Genomic DNA, 22248 nt, shown 5'->3' with positions numbered 1-22248 from the left:
CCCATCTGGTTTAGCAGGGGTCCAATGTTGCCCTTGCATTTCCTCCAGCTCCCCACATACCTAAAAAAGGACTTTTTATTGTCCTTGATATTTGTAGCTAGCTGGAGTTCCATCGCAGCCTTGGCTTTCCTGGTTTGCTTTCTGCAGGTCCGGACCAGTGCAGAGTATTCCTCCTTGGTGGTGGTTTTATAGGTACAAATAACAATTATAGTACATTATGTAGTAGAATAGGGCTGTCCAACATCTGAGTAATTGGTCTCTCCCACTTGGGCCATGTGGGCTCCCAAACATGGATTGCCTTGCCCTGCCCCCAGGGGTGGGGACAAAAAGTAGAAGTTGGAGGAGGGATGGGGAGAAAGAACCACAAATCCCAGTGGTAACAGCAGCAGCAGTTGTAGTGGGAGTAATGGCAGCCAGATTGGATCTTGAGAGCCAGGTCTGTAGGCCTCCAGTTGGACAGCCTTGTGACAGAGGACCTGTTTCTTCTATCCAGTCTGTAGTGTGGACCTGTGATGTATATTGTGAACTTGTTTCACATACAGAATTTTTGTTGAACTCAGGGGCAGTTCTAGTTGCAAAGCAGATTGAAGAGCAGAATTTTTCTTTGATTGTGAACCACATTAAAAAGAATGACCACAAATTAACATTGGAGTGAAACAAGCAAAAAAACCCCCAAACATCTTATGCTTGTCAGCAAGCGAATTATAGAAAATAAACCTGAATTGCCCATAAAATTTCTGTAATGCATTTCCTTACTTGTGTTATAAAACAACAAACTGTTTTAAATTAAACTGGTTTAGTTTCAGTACCATTCAAAACTCTACCTTGGATTTTATCAGTATTAGCTGTTGCATTCTGTGCCTTCTGTGGAATTACAGAATTGTCATTCACATTCCCCTTTTTCTTCAGGACAGCTTGTGGGATTTGTTCATTGCATCCTTTTCCAGTAGGTTTCTTTGTCACACTATCATAGGAAAAAATATTGAATTTATTATTTCCAAATTTAAGATATAAAACAAGTAGTAGTTCTGTATGTATCTTAATATGAAGTGTGCAATAAATGCAATGTATAATGATTTTGCTCTCTGATTTTGTAGTTCCATCTAATCAATTTCAATGGTTTCTAGTTCTCAACATCTTATAAGATTACTCACTGTTCCACTCTCTAAATTATGAATGGCCTGTGACATTGCCAAAGTAACTAACCTAAAACAGCCCAAACTCAGAGGCAAGACCAGTTTTATCTCAGCAAAAAAAAAATTCTGCAGCTGTTTCTATTTCTTGCTAACAATGTAAAATAGACAAATATTTTACAAAATGCATAGTTATAAAAGAATTTGAATTTGATGACACTTACATTAATTAATCAATTAAGTATATGTGCACAAATAAATAGCAGTACAATTCTAACACACCTTTGTGCTGAAATATTAGCCTCGGGTTCATTAACTTTTTTCTTGTTGGTAGCTCCATTAGTTGTCTTCAAAGCAGCCTTTGTTTTCACTATTGTAAATGAAACAAAAATTAGTTAAAGGGTAAAATTACAGTAAGTATTAACATACAATGGTCAGATATTTAAAATGGCATACATGAAAGAACTGAACCCTTTATGACATCAGCATACATTGTTCTCCCCGCCCCCATCCTCTGTCCTGTTTCTTAAAATTCAAGTAAGACCCCTTAATAACATGTTTTTTGTAACATCACTATTTGTTATTTGCATTCATTATAAAAATAAGCTTGGGGATGGTCACAACCAACCTGGTGTAGAATTTCTGGAACTTTCCACACTGTTTTTCAGACTAGAACCTGCCTGTGGCGAGTCAGTAGGGGATCTCTTATTATCATTATGTTTTTTCCCTTCATTTAGTGCTTTATCCTTGGGTTCATCTGTCTGTTCACTGGAAATCTGTAAATCTGGGCTTGAGTTTGTTAACTTGCTAGGAGTTCCTGCCCCTGTTACTAGGGAGGGAGATTCCTTCCCCGAGGTCTTCTTCAATGGCTTTGTTTTGATTTGTACACTTGAACTTCCAGCAAGCACTTTAGGTCTGGCACCTGCAATTTTTCCTTCCTGATTTTTTACTCCTTTTCCACTTCCTGAATTCTTTTGTCCACTTGCAGACAAGGACTTTTCAGACTCTGGCTTGGTAACCAAGCTTTCAGCTTTCACATTTCCATTATTTTCTAGTTTTGGTTTAATAACAGCTCTAGCTTTCGGTGAAGCAACTTTTTCCCCAGGTTTTGAATCTTTTGTAACCTTGGAAACTGCTTTTTTACTATCTTTTCCTTTTAGTTCATCATGTTTTGAGGGTTTATTAGCAGTGTTTCTGTTGGTACTTGCTGTGTGTCCAGATGCTCCTAATCCATCAGATTTCATTTTATCCTGATCAATGGAGGTATCACCCAAACAGTCTCTCCTGCCTTTTACTTTCCAAGAAGTATGCTTTATATCAGAGTCAGTGACACATCTGTTTAGCTGGAAAAAAAACCCAAAAACAAAAACAGAAGACACTCAGCAACAAAGAAAAATATGCATTATCTTTATTTCTTGAAACACAGCTATTCCTCTAATTTAGCATGAATCTAGTATTGAACTAATACATTTGGAGAAGGAGAAATAGAAAAACTCCTCCAAACTGTGAAGCTCAAATGGCTTTCAACAATATGTAGAAGGCATGGTAAAGATACAACTCATACATCTCTCCCTTGCCTTCTGCCTGACTTCAAACTAACATGGCTAACGTCCATATCACATATGCCTTTTCTGGCATGTAATGAAGTCATTTTGGGCATGATTCTGAAATACAACAATTGTGGAAGACCATGTAAACCTCTTTCAGGGTAAGCAGATTAACAGGGAATGTAGCAAACTGGATTAAGTGATGGTTTAAGATAGTGGGATAGCTTCATTTGCTCAGTAGCAAGACAACTTCTTTTGGGAACTAGAAATCACAGTTCCATTATGTACGAACAAATAATGTGAGAAGGCTTCTGAACAAAAATACTTGTTTTCTATTCTGTCCCACTACTGTGAAAGTATAGACTCCTGTCAATCCCCACCAAACACAGAAAGCTGATTATGATGAAAAACTGTTTCAACAATGAAGGGAAATATGATTATTGTAAATTACATTCTAGCAGTTGGTATACACAAGTCACAAAATGGAAACCAAGAACAATATGAGTTATTTATAGGATTTTTTTTTTTAAGTATAAGGGTCTAAGTGTTTACCTGTGAGCTAGTGAATATAGGTTTTTTGCCAAGTCTTCGATCATCACCTTTGTCAAAAGCAGCTGCATGGGGGAAAAAGCACCTTTTTATTATTAACAGGAAACAGAGTGTGTGTGTGTGTGTGTGTGTGTGTGTGTGTGTGTGTGTGTGTGCATGCGCGTGCGCGCATGCAATCCTAGAGTTGGTCAAGAAAGATTAATTTTGGCATTAGGGAAAACAATAAATGGGGACAGAAGCGAGTTCAAAATACAAGACTACCAGTTGGGACATCCGGTGCAGTCAATGCTCATTTGCAGCCTCATTTGGTAAGAGCAACAGCTGCCTATCAGCAACATTTCCTATGGGAGTATTTCCCTGCTACATAATTCAGATGATGCTCTCTAAAACAGAAACATCCATGCAGCAGAACGCTGGCATGTCCCTATTAATAGGCACTGACTCTGTCTATAACAAGATGCAACAGACTTCTGGTGCAGCCTTGGGCAAGTTGTTTAATATCTCTTTTCTTCATCTACATCTTCCGTACCTCCAAAATACATAAGACTTAGTTCACACAGTGTCTGGGGTGTATACAGACTTGGATTAGATTGGATTAGAGGCTCAGATTAAAGGTGAACAAAAGTGTGCAAAAAAGATGAAATTCTCAAAGTAATCAATTTCAATTAATCAGCTTTAATCAACTGCTATACATCCTGCCACTCAGACATTTATATTTACACAATTTAAGCAACAGATTTATCTTCTTAAATCATCTCAATAGTATACACTGTTAAAAGCTATAAAGCCCACATATTTGTGTGTGCCCAGTAAGGACATAGCATAGATTTTCTGAGTGATCTTAAGGTCATCATGTAAGCTTTTCAGGGCAAAGAATGCATCTTTTCTATGTAAAGCAATGTTCATAGTACTACATAATTAATTTAGCAAGGCTATACATGAAAAAGCAAATTACTGTACAACATCTTGGGAACATCTTTCAATACAAACTTCAGATCAATAGAGCTTGTGTTAGATAGAAAAGGTATATGCATATATAGTACAGACACAGAATGGAGAAAGATTCATTTTTGAAAATAACAATTCTTTGGTTGCAAAAAATGGGTTAAAGCATTTCCTGTTCATGTGTTACAGCATACTCTTTAGATGGACAAAAAAAATCATGTATAACTGTCAGTTGAAAATTCTGTTGAATTCTCATGTTGGGTTTTATAAAGCATCTGTATATAGCTCTATAGAAAGCCTATAAGAAAAGGCAGGATGCTGAAAATGGCACCAAAGGGATCTCATCCCTTTTCAGCAATGACTCTGCACATAAACACACACCAATATTTTATACAAATTTCACAAATTTGAGCTCAGGATAACACAGGAAATACTGTGAGCAAGAGAAAACATGGCACCTTTCCATCTTCATTTTGGATTTTTCCCCCTATCTGATCAAGAATTCCAGAAAATGTGGTCTTTCCAGAATTTAGCATTACCTGAAATTTTCTTAAGGTGAAAGTTGATTTAAATGATTCCAAATAAATCTCACATAAAAATGAAGATTCCTCTAACAAGACCATATCCTTGTTCTTATAATAAAAGATGTACACAGTGAAAGATTTACATTATGTGATAATTTAATGAAAACATATAGAGACTATCAACAGTCTGTGTTAAAACCATATAATCTAAAACCTGACCGTTTTTGCTACCATCAAGGATTGAATGATACCCACATTATGAACACAGATCTATATACTACTTGGCATATAAAGCCCTAGTACAAAACAACCTCAGATGCCAGTTAGAATGAGGACACAAATACATACTCAGAAATGCTTCTATTTCTGAAAACTGTCCCCGAGCTCCGAAGTGCTCTACAATGCAGAAAGAAATCAGGGACCTGCTTCAGAAAGTACCAGTCAAACCTCATTTGGTTACACCTCTAAACCATGCTTATAAAAACTGACAATTCCTTTTTCATCTAGCTCATACCCATTTATAAACACACAATTTTTTCACTACAAGCAGATTATATATATTTTGCTTGTGTGTTAATAAAAATTAAAATGTCTTACCTCATAATCAAAAGTGACTGAATTTTAGAAAAGGGCCATTTAAATGAGCGTAATGCAACATTTTTCCCTTTAAAAAACATTTCATTATTGAAGCAATTATTCAACCATGGCCCTGAAGCTACTATCAGTTCTGTACCCTTAAAATTTCTTTCCAGACATCTGAAAACAAAGAAACATTCAGCATAAAAACTCCCTTTGTTTAAAGTACTGCCCATTAAAATTTTTAGAGAACACTATGCAGCTCCTTGGGATCTCTCTGCAGCAGCACATACAGTATCACAATACCAATCAATTGTGAAGTCAAGCCATCTATATCTATTCAGAGTCCACATGAGATGACTATTATACACGAGATGAACAGTCTTTACACAGTAATATGAACAACAGATTAAAAAAAATAGAAATAAATTCACAGAATTAGTAATCTGCTTTGTGTAGATTTAATTTTTCCATAATGCTTGTCAGCTTAAAGAGAGAGATTTAAACCATTTTTCTTTAATCCTATTCAATATTATTAATAATTTAGAGTAGCTGCAAACAAAAACAGACTCAGCCTATATATCTTTGATTTCCATTTTGCATATCAGTAGAAACAGAAGCGAGGAAGGATTATTCAAAGAAAACGGTTTAATCATTTCCAAGCTTTAAACTGACTAAGTAGCTTATCTTTGCTTTCAATTCTAAAATGCCACTTAAAACCTACAGCATCAATCCTATATACATACATACACACACACATATATTAGCAGCTGCCAAAACTGCCAGCATTTTTTGTATTAAACACATTACCATTATACAGTAGTAGTTGTTTTTCGATGGCTCACATACCTGCTTGTATTTTCTGTTGGTCGTCTGGCTTCATCAACTTCCAGCTTTCTGTGTGACGAACAGCATAAAAAGACTGAACTAGGAATATCCACAGCTTATCACGCAGAACCTGGATCTTGCACGTAAAACCCTGTGTTCAAGTAACAAATCAGCAGCTGGTGAGAGGCATATTGTCATAGCAACCAGTCATTATTCCTTTCAGAATCTACTTAGTCCCTAAGCTAGATCAATGATGTCATCACTTATATTTTACGATTGCCTACTAGATGTAGATACTGTTCATGAGAGCTTTTTGTCTGCCACCATAATTTTACACATTTTGAAACCAAGCCACTCCCACACAAGCTAAAACATCATAAACCATCAAATTCATCTTTTGTTTATGAGCCCCTTCAGAGCTTTTTACTATCAGCTCTGTCACGACAAGGTCAAATACTCTAGGGGACAATAATGAATCTGATTAAATTTTCATTGCACTTACTAAGTCCACAAAAGCACTAGATTGCAGTAGTTCAAATTTTTTTGAATGTAACACTACTCAAAATGTTAATATTGGCTTTATAGTGAACCTTAATTCACAAGTATTACATACTATTTTATTGTGGCAGTACCCATAGCCCAAAAAACAAAAACAAACAAGCCCCCACAGATGAAAAACCCTTGTTCCAAAGGAAATATAGCATTAAAATAAAAAAGACCTGAAGCAAACTAAACAAAAAAAAACCCAACACCAATCTTCCTATTTGCTAGACTTAAAAAAAAGTAAATACCAGTAAGCCCTGTCCCCCATGGTAAATAAGAGGTAATTTAATTTTAAAATAATTTTTTTCTTGGTCATAAATTTAGAATGGTAGTGAATGTTAAACAGTATTTTCCCCAGCACATAAGATCTATATAGTTCTATATAGTTTCCCCAGCACATAAGATCTATATGATATATGTTATTGTTGCCATGTGCACTGTAAAATATTTTTACATTTAAAAAATATAATATGCACAAGTGCTAGCAGGTCCAATGTGTTCAACGGGGCTTTCATAGACATTAGGACTGGAAGGGACCTCGCAAGATCATCTGGTCCAGCCCCCCTTGCCCAAGGGCAGGAAGTCAGCTGGGGTCAGATGACCCCAGAAAGATAATCATCCAAATGGATCTTGAATGTGTCCAGAGTAGGTGCTTGCACCACTTCTGGGGGGAGTTGATTCCAGACTCTGGAGACTCAGACAGTAAAGCAGTCCTTCCTTATGTCCCTTACACCTTTATACAGGTGTAAGTGCATGGATCCCACTGTAGGACTGGTACCACTGAGCTCAAACTGCAGAATCTGATTTGAACGCTTACACAAAAGAAGTTTGATACAGTCTGCTATATTGAATAGTATGCAATACTTTATCCATTACTGTGGTAAAACCTACCATCTCCTTCACATTTGTGGAGCTCAATAAAGTGTCCATAGCTATCATAAGAAAACAGCTGTTTTCAATATTAATGTTTTTTTCAATTGCTTTAAAAACTTGTTCTAGGAGATCAGGTTTGCTGCTCATTGCCTGTGCCTAAGGAAACAACAAAAAGGCAATAATTTCAAACAAGAAGTATACTTCAGATGTGAAACACTGCCCAATAGAAAAGGCATACTGTGACTTTGCTGGTAAGAAGCTTTCCCAAAAATCTCTCTGTTTATCCATCTCCCATCCCAACAAAGTATACTTTTGCATTATAAATACTCTTGGAATTGTATCATCACAATGAACAAAAATTTAGGAACAAACAGCTGGTGCTGAATTTATAACATATACAAACTTGAAACCATGAGAAGGGTAGTTTTGACACATCCATATATAATTTTTGACTCATCTCTGCAAATTGCCAAATCTTTGTATTGTTAGGGAAATGAACAGTGCTGGGTAAAACTAGACAAGCTCTTACCAGGAAATACTAGGGACGTCTTGTCAATTAAAATGACTGCCTTTAGCATTGCTACCCCCTATCAATTCATGATTAAGTTGAAAGAAATTGGGTGCATCTATACATACAATTAATGCTCCTGAATTATCCGTGCAGGAAATTGAGGTGCGTAAGGATGCGCGTCTGCATGTGCACCCGTGTCATGAGTAAACAAAGCCCAATGGGAGCAGCCTAATTCAGGGCTGCTTCTGCCCTGCTCTGCTCCCCTGCAGCAGCCAGGGGAAGCTCCAGGCTCCCCTGGGTGCTAGCCTTGGGCTGGCAGGCAGATGGGAGTCAGGCCTGGGCTCTGGGGTGGAGCTGTTCTGGCTCTAGGGGAAGCTCCATCCCTGTTGCACAGAGACTGGGGCCAGCCCCAAGCTGTCCCTGCCAGAGCTGGACAGCTCCCCTCTGCTCCCTGGGGCCAGCACTGATCTCTGTGTGGCTGAGAAAGAGCTGCCCTCTGAGCCAGGACAGGTCCCCCCCATCTTCCCTCTGGGGCTTAGCCAGGCAGCAGTTGTGGTCCCCTGCTGCCTGGGCTGACCGGAAGCAATTTGCTCCTGGTTGGTGTCGACATGCGTGCTTCGGCACATTAGTTAAAATGCCATTTTCTAGTACCTATACCCATGGATACTAGCAAACAGCGCATTAAATTAATCTACTGCACAGTAATTGCTGTGTATGTGTTGATGGTGACACTTTACTGCAAATTAGATTGCACATTAGTAAAGCGTCTCATGTAGATGCATCCTGTGAGTACTTGCTTGTATTTATAATTGTTCCTCTGTGTCTATGCGGCCATACTGGGAGCTTTCTGGGAACACTTATTGAGTGTGCTAACTCTATAAGCAGACGTAGTACTGTGGAACTACTAACACCTGTATTCAACGCTGAGAACATAACCATTCTTAGTACCAGCACCTTAGTTTCCTTCAGGAACCCTCATAATTTACTCATGCCCTAAATATTTATTTCTTAAATAAATATGAATATAAAGTGAAGCTGAAGTTATTTTGCAAAGTTTAGCACCCTGGCATGCTGGGGTGAATTTCCCCAACACAAGACAAAGTACAACAATACCATTTATTTCTTTAGGAAAAGGGGAACAGAATTTGTAAGCACTTTACCTGCAAGAAGATGTAAAAACTTTCACTTTGTATTATCTGCAAAAAGTTTGTTACAATAAATGTTAGGCATTCCTCTTGCAGCTTGGATGCCATTGCGACAGCTGTTTCAGTCCATTTCACTTGGGGAAGACTACTGAGCAGCCGATCACTTTCCATTAAAAGAAAAGCGGCATTTTTGTGGCTCTTCAAATAAAAAGAACATCTATTAGAGTAGTAACTCAAAGAACTACTGCTTCTAAAGTAACACCTATTCAGTAACTGAATACTTACATGATCATCCTTAGCAAATTTTCCTTTCTTAATTTGTACTTGGATTTTAATTAATTCTACATTAACATTTAAAAGATTTTTTAAAAAGGTAAAACAAAAATCTCAGCAGTTTCTATTGTTCTCCAGTGAAGTGAGAACATCTGCATAAGTGGTTTCATTGCTTTTTCCAACTACTTAATATTACGTTTTGGTGCTGAAGAGAAGGCAGATTCATGAACAAATGCCAAACGCTAAACTGAAGGAAAGGAAACTGTAATTGGAAAGGACAGAGATCTATTTATGTCACAGGAAAATGTAATACCATGTTGGTAAAAAGAGCAGGGAGAGTTCCAGGTGGCTGGAAGGTAGTGCAGCAGCCTCAGTGCAGATGGCTCAGCCTCCAGTAGATCCCTAGAGATTAGCATTTTCCTGGTCTGAGCCCCTTCGCTTCTTCTATAACAGAGCAAACACTAAATGCTCCTCCCCACACAAGGAAGCAATTGTTAGACGACAGTTTTATTTTCCTTTACCCTCCTCAACATCTAACTTACTCATACAAGGGAGTGATCTGATACCAATGGAGAATATTTGTTTTAAATACATCTAGTTTCCTAATATTTCTTCCTTTTAACTTCAGATATTCTGTGACTTTGGGACCATAGTGCTAATCTAAGTACCTAGATGAGGCCTCATCTTCTGCGCTACCATGTGCTAACTCAGTTTAAAACCAATTCACAATTTATCATTAACCAACAAAGTAAAATAGATTTAAAAACCTCCTGTACATGACCTGGCTGGTCAGCTGATACACTGTACAATATGTTCAAACCTCATAAAATTGTTTCCTGTTGTCTTGATTTTAAAGTGCTGCCAAAGCTAAAGAGTATTTTCTATAATTGGCATCTTGTGTGTTCCTCTAAATGGGAACAAAATATTAATGAATCAGTAAAGGAATCCAAATTTCTAGTGCTAATCGATTCCTGGAAAAATCCTGGAAAAATTTATCAAAGAATCCACCAGTAACAGGCTAACAGAGAAGGAGTATTCTAAACGACAGCCAACATGGCTTTGTTGTGGGCAGGTCATGCCTGACCAACCTCATGTCCTTCTATGATCAGGCAACTCACCACCTTAATAAGGGAAATGAGGTTGATGGCTATACTTAGATTTTAAAAAGGCCTTAAACTTGGTCTCCCACAATGTCCTCATGGTAAAATTGGGAAATTGTGGCCTCAACAACTTAACAGGCCGGTGGCTATGAACCTGGCTCTGAGGTTGGACCCATAGACTGTTAATAGACAGAACTGAGTCAACATGGTGAAAGGTGACCAGTGGTATCCCCCAGGGCTGTGCGAAGCTTCAGTCGCTGATACGACTCGGAGGAGATTCGGCTCGATTCAGTGGCTGAATCTCCAAATCCAAATCGAATCAGGAGACCCATTAATCTCTCCAAATTGAATTAAATCAGAGGCTTCTGATTTGAAGAGATTCAACGATTCGGCCATAGACACAGCTTTATCTGTTTTTTCTACTTACATCAAGGTATCAGGCGGCTCATGAATCCTGAGATGGTGGAGCAGATGGAGCATCCCACGGGAGTGCAGGGGGGTCCCCAGCATACTCAGTGGCAGACCTGAAAGTGGACTAGAAGCACTTCCGGTCCACTGCCAGGTCTGCCGCAGAGCACACGGGGGACTCCCCTCCCCACCCAGCAACTTGGAAACTGGTGCCTCCTGGGTTTGGAGGGGCACCTGGAGTCCCCCCATGGCTGATCTCCAAGCCGGGAGGGGGGGCGGGGTGCCCTGTGCGCTCAATAGCAGACCCGGAAGTGGACCAAAAGTACTTCCAGTCCACTTCTAGGTCATGCTGGAAGACAGGCTGAGGATACAGACTGACCTGGACAGGCCTGTAAGGTGGGTGGATCAAAACCTGATGATGTTTAACACTAAAAAATGTAAAGTGCTCCATCTGGGGAAAAATAATCTGCAACACACTTACAGGCTTGGCGGTGCTACACTAGCTAGCACCATGACTGAAAGAGAACTAGGGGGTCATGATCGACCACAGAATGAACATGAACTATCAGTGCAATGCTAGAGCTGGCAGAGTGAACAATATACTGGCATGAGTCAACTGATGCATCTCAAGCAAGACTAACGATGTTATCCTCCCACTCTATTTGACACTGGTGAGGCCACAGCTGGAGTAGTGCATCCAGTTCTGGGCACTGCACTTCAAAAAGGATGTGGAGAAGCTTGAAAGAGTCCAAATGAGGGCCACATGAATGATTAGAGGTGTGGATAACAGGTCATATGAGGAGACGCTGAAAGACACGGGATTGTTCAGCCTGGAGAAGAGACTTAGGGGGGGACTTGGTGACAGTCTGCATCTGTTCACCAAGGCACCTCAGGGGAAGACAAGGAATAATGGACATAAACTACTAGATCACTTCAGATTGGATACAAGGAAAAACATCTTTATGGTTTGAGTGTCCAGAGTCTGGAACAGACTCCCCACAGAGGTAGTACAGCCACCTACCCTGGAGATCGTCAAAAGACACCTGGACGCACACCTTGCTGGGATCATCTGACCCCAGCAGTCTTTCCTGCATAAGAGCAGGGGGGCTGGACCTGACGATCTCGTGAGGTCCCTTCCAGCCCCTAACTTCTATGAATCTCTTAAGTGTCATGAAAGGAGAAGATATTTTGGGAAAGCAGAAACAGATTAGTGAAAAACAATTTAGGAAATGGAAAATATCCTTATGCCAGTGGTTCAAAAAGCCTTTTATTTGGTTACATTCACTAGGCCAGAGAGATTGGCATCATCCAACACACAAAGCCACTGGACTTAACCTGCGAAGCTGAACGGCCTTGGTGGTAAGGGCTTTGGCCATGCTGAGAATAGGCTGCAAGGAGCTGCACTGGGGCTGGGCAGATGGGAGCTTCACCTACACTGCAGTAAGTCAGAACCTGCAGCAGCTGCAGCCAGGTTGGAACGCTGGCCCACCTTAGACCCAAGCCGGGTTGTTCCGACCTGTGGCTCCAGACTGTTGCTGATTGATGCACTACGCTCTGACTGCAGAGAAAAGTAGGAAGTTCAAATAAAGAAGTCACAGAAAGATGTGGCAAGCTCAGATTCACACTTACCAAAAGCTAAATAAAAAGTAGTCTGTATTTGTGCATACTTTCAGATATAATTAAAGTTCCAACAAGTCCTAGTTCAATTAGCTTTGCCCCTAATATACTATTCACAGATGGGCAAAACCGATTTTGCTTACTTGTGTGACAAAAAAATAAACAATCTAGCATAGGTTAGATAAAGCTTCAATCCTGAGGTGCTCAGCAAGTCAGCTGTGCACCCAGGGCACCTGCAATGCATGGAGGCAGCAGCAATTTCTGACTGCTGCTATGCTGCTGGAACAATTACACAGCTGCAGGTGCTGCTGCTATTTTCCCATCTCTCCCCCACCAAAGTGATGCCTGGGACCACTGGCCTGCTCACCCCACCTTAATTACGTTACTGTTTCAGACTTGCTTCCACTGGACACATCTGCAAGCTTCTTTAATACCGCAGGATCAGGCTTCTATTTACAAGGCAAAAATCACTTCCTCTTTTTTGTAAGACACTAGGTAGGCTAAACTTCCATTTAGTGCTTCCAGTGAAACATAATGGGCCAAATCCTGTTTTACCTGTACATGTCTAAGGCCTCCACTCTACATAGCTACACATTATATCTATTATGCAAGTACCTTGTTAATTGTGCAATAAATCTAGACTAGTTATACCTGCAAATTAACTACAGCACCTTAAAAAGGTCCAACCAGCTATAAAGTTACTGCTCGAAAATGTGTAATAAACTTTATACCTCAGGGGTAGGCAACCCCCAGCATGGGTGCCAGTGCATGGCACGCAAAGGCATTTTGCTTGGCATGTGCGCCTTGGTACAGATATTGGGGAATAGGCTGGGACTGCACTGCCACAACACGGAACAGGCCCCTCACAGCTGCCACCGCTGTTCACCTCTGGTGCGCCAAGATCTTACAAACCGAGGTTACAGGTGTTTTTGGCATTCTGCTCAAAAATGCTGCCGACCCCTGTTATAGCTGGTTTATATCCAGCTTTAAATTTGTACGTGCAGGCTGTCTGTGGCTGGGGGAGCGCGGCTGCTCTGATCTCTCAGCTACTGGGGAGCGCAATGGACCCCTGAGGCTGGGAAATCACAACCTTTGTGATCTCCCCACTGTGGGGGATACTCCATGCAGTGGCTGGGACATCTTAAGTGGCACCTAAGTAGCCAGAGAAAACAGAGGGAGTGTGACTCAGTGATTTTGGCTCTGCCCTGGAAGAGAAAAGGCTCTTCCACCCGATAGGGGACAAACTTTTTTATTCATTCTATCCAATGAATAAAGTGCAGAACAGCCACTGGGGCCAAGAGCCAGAACTTGGGGCCCTCTCCTTTCCACACCAGTGCCTATCTCATGAACAACCCTCACACAGGTTTGCTTTCTTCCTGACCCTACATAGCTTCTTCCTGCACAGTGAAATTGCTTCAAGAGAGCTGTACAATGCTTCGGGAAATACCTACTGCACAGCCTGGTGGTTAAAGCACTGTGCTTGGAAGTGCGAGATGAAAGTTCAAACCCTCTCTGGACCCGTCTCCCATTCCCTGGCCAAGTGCCCTAATCCTTAGACTACTGGATTAAAATGTGGGAAAGTCCCTCCCCCACTCCAACCAACCCAAAGTACTTGTGGTTTCTCTGTGACTACAGCTTTGGGACTGATGCAGGGTGATGTGTGTACCTATGCTATTCTGTTCTGCCAGATTGCAGCCTTCTGGGCATACTAACAGGGAAGTGCAGGACAAATGTAGCTATACGAGCACATACAGAATCCTTACACAGCTATGTAAGTGCTACTTACATAAAGATGAAACAACATTTGGCTCAAAGGGCATTTACACATATAAGTGCTGCCGCACCAAGTGCTTTAAAAAGCGCCTGGTGCTGCAATGCTTGCAGTTGTATAAGCAGCAAAATGTATGTCAGCGCTGAGAAAATGGTAGCGGTGTGCTTTTGAACTAAAACGCATAGAAGATGATTTAGTTAAAAAATGCACCGCCGCCATTTTCTGCGCGCATTTTGCTACTTATACGACTGCATGTGGCGCAACGCAGTTCGCATCATCTTGTGTAAGGAACAGACTTGATTAAATGAGTCTGCTCCTAAGTGGCAGATCTCTGGCTCATCACAGGACAAAAAAATATGTGTATAAATGCCTAAAATGTTTTCAAAATTTCCTACGAAATCAGCACCTTGCAGTTACCGGTCAATCTTGAATTTTACCCCTTCAGATAATTTTTTTCCCTTAAGTAAGAGATTATTATGAATAGCTTCAAGAAGGAGTTACCTCTGCCCATTTAAAATGACTGATTGTTAACATCTGTTTGTAAGGCTCCAAGAATAAGTACTTCAATGTTACTTTATCCGCATTCAACACTTAAGAGGTTTCTAGCTTCTCGTAGCTATCAAAGTGACTTTCCAAATATTCTCTCCACTGCTCATCTACTTCTTGCTCTTCACACTTCTTTCAAGATTTGCTAGGCAGGAGCAGCAGAAATACATTGGTACTCTACATCAAAACTTTTGCTTGTATGCTCCCTTCAATGTTGACTAAAAACTCATGAAAGAACTACAGCAACTCTCCTCCAGGCCAAGTGTGGTGTTTGGAAGTTAAATAAAAGAAAGCACTGTATATTCAACTGGCTTTTACATTTAAATTCCCAAGACTGACAGATGAAAGAATCACATATATTCATATCTAATTATCATGCACATATAAGTGTTAAAAAGTAGTGCTGCACAGTATTAAAAAAAGATTTCGTAATATACAGTAGTTCAAGTAAAATGAATATCTGTAGACTTTTTTTCCAAAATGCCTTCAAAATTCTGCAGGCCACCAGGGAACACTACAGTTTTGGGAAGCTTTGGGAATAGGTACCACACAGAACTCAAGAAGGCTGAGGGGCTACTCAAAAACTTTTTCAGAGTGACGAAAAAAATGGAAGAAGCTTATTGATTTATTTTTGAAATCCATGATTGTAAAGGTGTATTAAGCCTCAGCTTAGAGAACTAAGCATGTCTTATACTGCAGTCATGCTGTCCCTACATCTCATACAGACATGCCCAAGTTAGAGTTACATGGAGTACTTGAAACCACATAGCTGCAGTGTGTGTACACTGAAAAACCTGCCTGAGAAGCTGAGCAAATGTTTAGATATAGTTAGGCCCCACTGAGTTCCATTTTATATGAAGCACACCAAGTGAATACTTACCAGAGACTGACTCAACATAGTAAGACACTTGTTCTGAAGCTCAGCAGGTAAACTGGCAAAGCTCCTGTCTGACCAGCATTTTACAAAATGTTTTCCTATCCATCTATTAAAAAATGAGAGTCTTGCTTAATTAAATAAGTATAGATATTAAATAAGTAGATATGCATCACATTTTACAAAACTATTATTCTAATATTTTTACTACTGTTAGCATAAATGAGTTTCCTGAAATTTGTGGAAAATTATGTTCAAATACAAACAATAAACGTAGCAAAAATATGTTCAATGTTTAAAAATACATTGATTTAAAAAATGAACTGTGAAAGTGGATAGCATAAGCCATTAAGCATTATTTCACTTACTTCATGCAACCAGCATAAAGGCTTTCCACTCCCAGAGAATGAGCAATAGCCAGACATTCTAGCATAGGTTGCAGTCTTCCAGGAATAGGCTAAAATTATTAGAAAATAATCATACTTACTATGCATTCACACTATTAGAAACTCTACAGCTATACAGGTATTCAATTTATGCAGAAGCATTTTTAGTTGAGAGAGTGTTTACATTTGTGTGAATTCATACAAAATACCCCTGCTCCTGCTTTCACTGAGGTCAGTGGCAATAATGCAGGGTTCAGTGTGAACAAGTTCAGGTAAAAACTCTTATATTTTTCTACTATCAGTTGAGCAGAATATACTACTACAAAACCAACTATACAAAGATACAGCTTTTCTCTGTTACAACCCCCATATAAATTGGTAAATTTTAAAGTATATCAATATAAGCTTAATTGGTAGAGTAGAATACTGTTTTTGTCTGTTATGGTTTACAAACTATGCCTAGCATATCGCTGGAATTACATAACAAGGTGCTTGCTTCTGCAAGCCTTATCTCCAGGTAGTAATTCCACTGAACTGAATACATATAGTATATTGCCTAGCAGAAGGAAACTTGGTTATTTAAACATCTAATCTATTTTAGGTGCAAGAGATGAACAAAAATCCTTCCTCACTGGGCATCATGGCTAACAAAGTAGTACAAAAGTTGACAGGTACATGCCTACCTTTTGAAAAAAGTTGCAGTAGTCTCTTTTCAGAACATAGATTGCTACTTCTTTCAGCCCATCTAGCCCATACATATCTGCAATGCTCAGTATTCGACTTAAGTAAGAGCAGTACAAAAAGATTATATATTAGCTTCAGCATTTTAGTAATCTTGGGGAAATAAAGTTTGATCAATCAAATGATTCTAACATTCAAAACTTATGTTTTTGACATTACTAGTGCACTTAGGAACAGGTGTTATATAACAGATTGTAAAGAATAATATCTATTTCAAAACTCCTGTTATAATTGCTTGGGATCTTTTTTGCCATAATATTGTATATTAGTAATGCGCAAACTGGAAATTTAACCTTTAGCAGAAGCAGCATCCTGGGAATATAATGAACAAATCTTACTTTTAACCATCCCTCACTGAAATTAAATAGGCACAGGAGCCCCAATAAACAGAAGAACCAGTGGAGACCTACAGCACAAGAATGGGAGACAGCAGATGTCTAAAATTCTTCATGAGCTTCTGCACTATAAGCTATATAAAACATGGCTCCAATTATTGCCACCGTTAAGAAGAATTCTGGGGTTGGCCCGGAGCATCCACAGAATCTGCAGATACCCAAACTTCCTCATAGACTGTGGGTGGACTGGGGAACAGATGCATGCAACAGCTGAATTAGTGCCCCTGACGTGATTGCACTGCCCACCTGCTCCCTCAACAGGAGGGTCCTATGCTGTTCCAAGATCTGTAGATTTCCCAGGGCCCACGAAGACAGGATTTGCACCATTAAATATTAAAAGACTGCCTATAGTTGCTTCATGTTTCTGTTCAACTTCTTGCTATAGATCTAAGTGTTTATAAACAATATATTCTATACACACACACACACACACACACTGAACCCTGCTATAGATCTAAGTGTTTATAAACAATAATATATATATATATATATATATATATATATATATATATATATATATATTTATTCTATATATATAGAATATAACACTCATTAAAAGAATCTTTTTAAAAGAGCACCCACTAAATGTTACAGAATATCATCACACTTTGTCCATATTGCTGTACTGTTCATATTCTAAACATCTTTCTCCAAGTCTAATTTTCTACTGGGTTGCTGGCCCACCTTTTCCAGTAGCTGCTGAATAAGTAAGATTTCACCTACAACTTTATTTTTGGAATTTCCTCAAGTATGTTTAGGTATAATGATCATTATATTTGACACCTTTGTCTTACTGATACTACAGGACGCATTTTCTATTAGAGTCTGAACTGAGAAGGAGCAGAATAGGCAAGAAGTGCAATTAAAAATAATAAAAGTTGACATGTACCCAGCATCAGCTTTGTTTGGAAGATCAAATATTCCTCCATATATAAAATTCAAGATGACACACATTTCTACATGGGTTATGCTGCAAAACAGAAAGAGAAAAATCACTGCAAATAAAGATGTTCAAATAAAATTGTTTGCATTTTATAAATAGAAAATGATTCAAAAGGTTGAAGTGCCAACTCACCGCACTAAGAAACAAATTATGGAAAGGAAATGGGAGTAATACAATTAGTATCCAAGATTACTATAATCTAAAATAGGACTTTATCTTGGAACTAACTTCACTAATTTTAGTAATCATATTTAAACTCCATTGTATTTTAAATCTTTGATTAATTTTTTCTACAGAATAAAAATACTGCTTGGATTTGTGGTGGTTTTCTAATCTCCAGTTTATTTACACAGATAATGTGTACAAAGAAGACATTTTCGCCTTCCAAAGATATCACTAGTACATGCCCAATTTTTTATGTTAGTCATACATGTTTAAAAATAGTTTTAGAAATAATTTAATATATTATGGGTTTCTTATTTCTAAGAATACATTTGAACATTAACTTTGATAAAAACACAATTAGTTTCTGTGGTAACAAGAAAAGTCTCATCTCAAAATATTTAGAAGGTTTTTGTAAGCCTAACATTTCATCAAAGTCAATGCATTCATATTACTTGCCTAGCACAATTTTCAGGATAATTTTCAGCTTAGTCACTATGGTTAATTCCCAGAACCATCAGGAATTCCCATTCCACCACCCATTAGGTAAGGAGAGGGTGGGGCGGGGGAAGAAGAAAAAACTTATGCATGCTGGGACCCCTTCAAATATTAAATGTGTTTGAGCAACAGACAGTGATGACTAAAAACAAAGAAAAAATTGGTTGCAACACACGAAGCAGCAAAGGCAACACAGTTGTCTCTCTATATATTAGCACACAGGATAACCATAAAAACAGCAAGAAAGGGTTTCCCTGCTGTCTTGACAGCTGTTATCTTAAGCAACATTTTCATTATTTCAGAATAAGCCATATGCAATTTATTTATGAGTTAAGAAAGACTGAGATAATCTGCATAAAGCAGAAGACTGAACTATAAAAGATGACGGTAGTACAATGAATCTAGTTAGCTCTTATTACCTGAAAATAATGAGACACTATTACTGAAACAGTTGCAAAAAGATTAAATAGGGTAATTTTCAGAAGAAAGTCTTACCAAAAATAATGGCTGAAATTTCTTAACTATTTAGAAAGATGACTTGTTGAGCAAAAAAGGTAACTGCCTTTGATTTCTAAAAAGATTGCTATATAACTTTAAAGCTACATAACCAATAAAAGTAAAACTGAACAGCTTTATTAGCATTAAAAATATGTAATATCAGAGAAGTCTGATTAAATAAACAGGAAAATAGAACGATGAAAACTGGAAGAAAACTGTGTGTTCAAATCATTCATAATAATGCAAAGTATACAAGGTTGTTCTTTGTACAGAAACCTGGGTCTGCCATAGCAAAATGCTGCATGAGATTATTAGCTTTGTTTATGAAACAGCAAGGTTATGATATATTACATACATGATCATAACAGATACAAATAGTAATGAAAGCCTTAATATCCAATGCAGTTTTGCACAGAAGACAGAACTGACGGTCTCAGAGATACTGAAAACCTCAGTCCATCCATGGAATATGCAACAACATTTAAAGAGTTGTATTTATTCCACATAAGCAGCTACACTGTGCAGCAGACAACCACTGGTGATAAATAATTTGAAACACTATCCTGTTTCCTAGTGTATGATACTGCTGAATCAAAGCAGCTAAAAGAGAGTTCCAAACTGAACAGCTTCTTTGCCTTTATATGCTTAGTTTTTATTATACACACAGCTATAAAGATCTATAAAACAGCTGAGGTGTTCAGGACACTTTTTGTGGAATAAATCAGTTTAACCAAAATGAGTTGGGGAAAAAAAAAAAGTGTCACCCAGGCCACGGACACTAAAATATGGATTGTGAGAAGTACTGTTCTGATTAAGTACCATTGTGTTTGGTGAATACTTTACTCTCACTGGATTGACAATGTTAAAAAGATAAAACCATTGCATTTTACTCAAATCAAAATACTGCAAGCAATTATATTACACAGAAGAAAAAAAGAAATCATCACAACAGATTACACTGAACTGCTTTGTATGCAGCACAGTTACTGTGTATTTGCAGTGATTTTAAATTGCCTACCTTTGGTCCTGTAAGACTTGCAAAGACTATGCTTACCCTTGAAGAGTAATGTGCTCTTGGGAGCTTTCAGCCCAACTTCCACTCAGCATAGCAGTAAAGTAACTAGATCTGGCACATAAAATAGCTCTAAGAGGAAAAAAAACCCCAAAACTTTATTCCACTAGATACAAATATTTATTATACGCTAACATTGACTCAGATTTTTGTCTCTTGTACATCAAGATTTCAGTCTGCACTGCATACCTTTTTGACCAATATCTTTCACAACATCTCTCAAGATATCTAACAGAAACAAATAAAATTATTATGCTGATATTTTTCAATTAAAACCAATTTCAAGCACACCTTTTACAGCCACTTAAACCAGAAGAAATCAAGGTGTCACAAACACCCCTTTCTCATCCAAATGAGAAAGTGGGATATATTTTTCATTATTATTACAGCATAGCATTAAATTACTTATATAATATTTCAGACAAACAGGTATATACCAAATCTCTCTCCGATACTTTTTGTATACTCATTCAAATAAAGAAATTCCTGGACACTTTCAAATGAAGGTTAGCTAGACACTTGACTGGTATGGTTAAGGTGGGGATGATCCTACCTTGAGCAGGTCCCTTCCAGTCCTACTTTCCTATGATAAATATTTTATAAAAATAAAATACCATATTTTCTCAAGATGTAACATACAACACACACCTTTTCCCCTCAAATCAGCCCCCCAAAATTGGAAGTCATGTATTAAATGGGGAAGCTGATTTTCTGCCCAGAGTGGGAAGCACCTTGGTTTGATTTATGACTTACAGTGCAGCAGCTGTAGTGTTTTTGACTGTATCATCTCTCTGGACACTGACTTAATGGCTCATTCTTATTCACTTTACAGGTGTTAAATATCATGTCTCCTTTTTAATGGTCTTGATGTTCTACTAATCAAGCTAACTTTCCTCAGTCTGTTAGCTGAAACCCATCTCTTTATTTCACAATCTTTTAGGCTCAAACTCCTTTGCTGTTTAGCATAGACTCTTTATATCTTTTTAGAATCACAGACCCACCCATGGAGACCAATCTTCAGGTGCAGCTAGGGATTTGGCTTTAATTATGCAGGAAAGGGATGCTGAGTCAGCTAAAGATTAGTCTGTGTCCCTGCTCTGTGCAACCACAACTCTGGAAAAATCTTTTTTCTTCATTCTGCCTTTTAAAGCCAAAGTGCATATTATATTTGAGGCTATATTATAGTAAATCTAAGTAAATCCTTAACCCCCGAAGGAACTTCGTCAGACCAAAACAGCCCCGTAGTATGCAAAACATGATTCTATAAATTCTGAATATGCATGCATGATCTTTTCCATTTACTCTCCTGAAAGCCACACACAGCCCTCTAGTTTTGTCAGTTCCATCCTTGTACTTGCATACCTTTCCTCTCCAAAATCAGGCCTCCAAAATTGGGATGCATGTCTTAAGGGCGACGCTGATTTTTCTTCACTGGAATAGAAGCATGAAGGAACAGAAGCATAGAGATGCTATAGTCTAATAGCTGGCAAAAGGGCTCCCCTACTTCTCTGTGGCCCAGGAGACAGAGGGGTGGACTCCATTGTTAACCTTCTTGCAGCTGCTAAGGAATTGTTCACCAGGGCTCCCCAAGGGATAACAAGGTCTAACAGCCACAAACTTTTGGAAGGCCAATTTGGACTAGACACAAGGAAAAGCTTCTTTACAGTCAGAGTGTCCGGGATCTGGAACAGACTCTCCCCAGAAGTGGTGCAAGCACCTACTCTGGACTCTTTGTAAAGGCGTTTGGGTGCTTATCTTGCTAGGATCATTTGACCTATTTGACGAGTGAT

At 38.7% G+C, this 22248-nt stretch overlaps 1 protein-coding gene across 1 annotated transcript in view; it reads right to left on the bottom strand.

Moving 5' to 3' along the window:
* The window catches only part of BTBD8 (BTB domain containing 8), a 74162-nt gene that overhangs the window by 8942 nt on the left and 42972 nt on the right, over window positions 1–22248 (bottom strand). The window contains exons 5-16 of the mRNA XM_006275080.4: window positions 20441–20530; window positions 18175–18255; window positions 16833–16929; window positions 16132–16220; window positions 15770–15872; window positions 9190–9372; window positions 7537–7674; window positions 6124–6253; window positions 3233–3294; window positions 1762–2476; window positions 1416–1503; window positions 825–964 (exon numbers count right to left, since the gene is read on the bottom strand). Coding sequence (XP_006275142.3) covers window positions 825–964; window positions 1416–1503; window positions 1762–2476; window positions 3233–3294; window positions 6124–6253; window positions 7537–7674; window positions 9190–9372; window positions 15770–15872; window positions 16132–16220; window positions 16833–16929; window positions 18175–18255; window positions 20441–20530 — 1916 coding nt within the window. The remainder of the gene's footprint in view (window positions 1–824; window positions 965–1415; window positions 1504–1761; window positions 2477–3232; window positions 3295–6123; window positions 6254–7536; window positions 7675–9189; window positions 9373–15769; window positions 15873–16131; window positions 16221–16832; window positions 16930–18174; window positions 18256–20440; window positions 20531–22248) is intronic.

The sequence above is a fragment of the Alligator mississippiensis genome, chromosome 5 (assembly GCF_030867095.1).
Source record: "Alligator mississippiensis isolate rAllMis1 chromosome 5, rAllMis1, whole genome shotgun sequence".
NCBI lineage: Eukaryota > Metazoa > Chordata > Crocodylia > Alligatoridae > Alligator > Alligator mississippiensis.
Note: the sequence above shows the minus strand (reverse complement) of the source record. Positions and strands in the feature narration are given on the sequence as shown.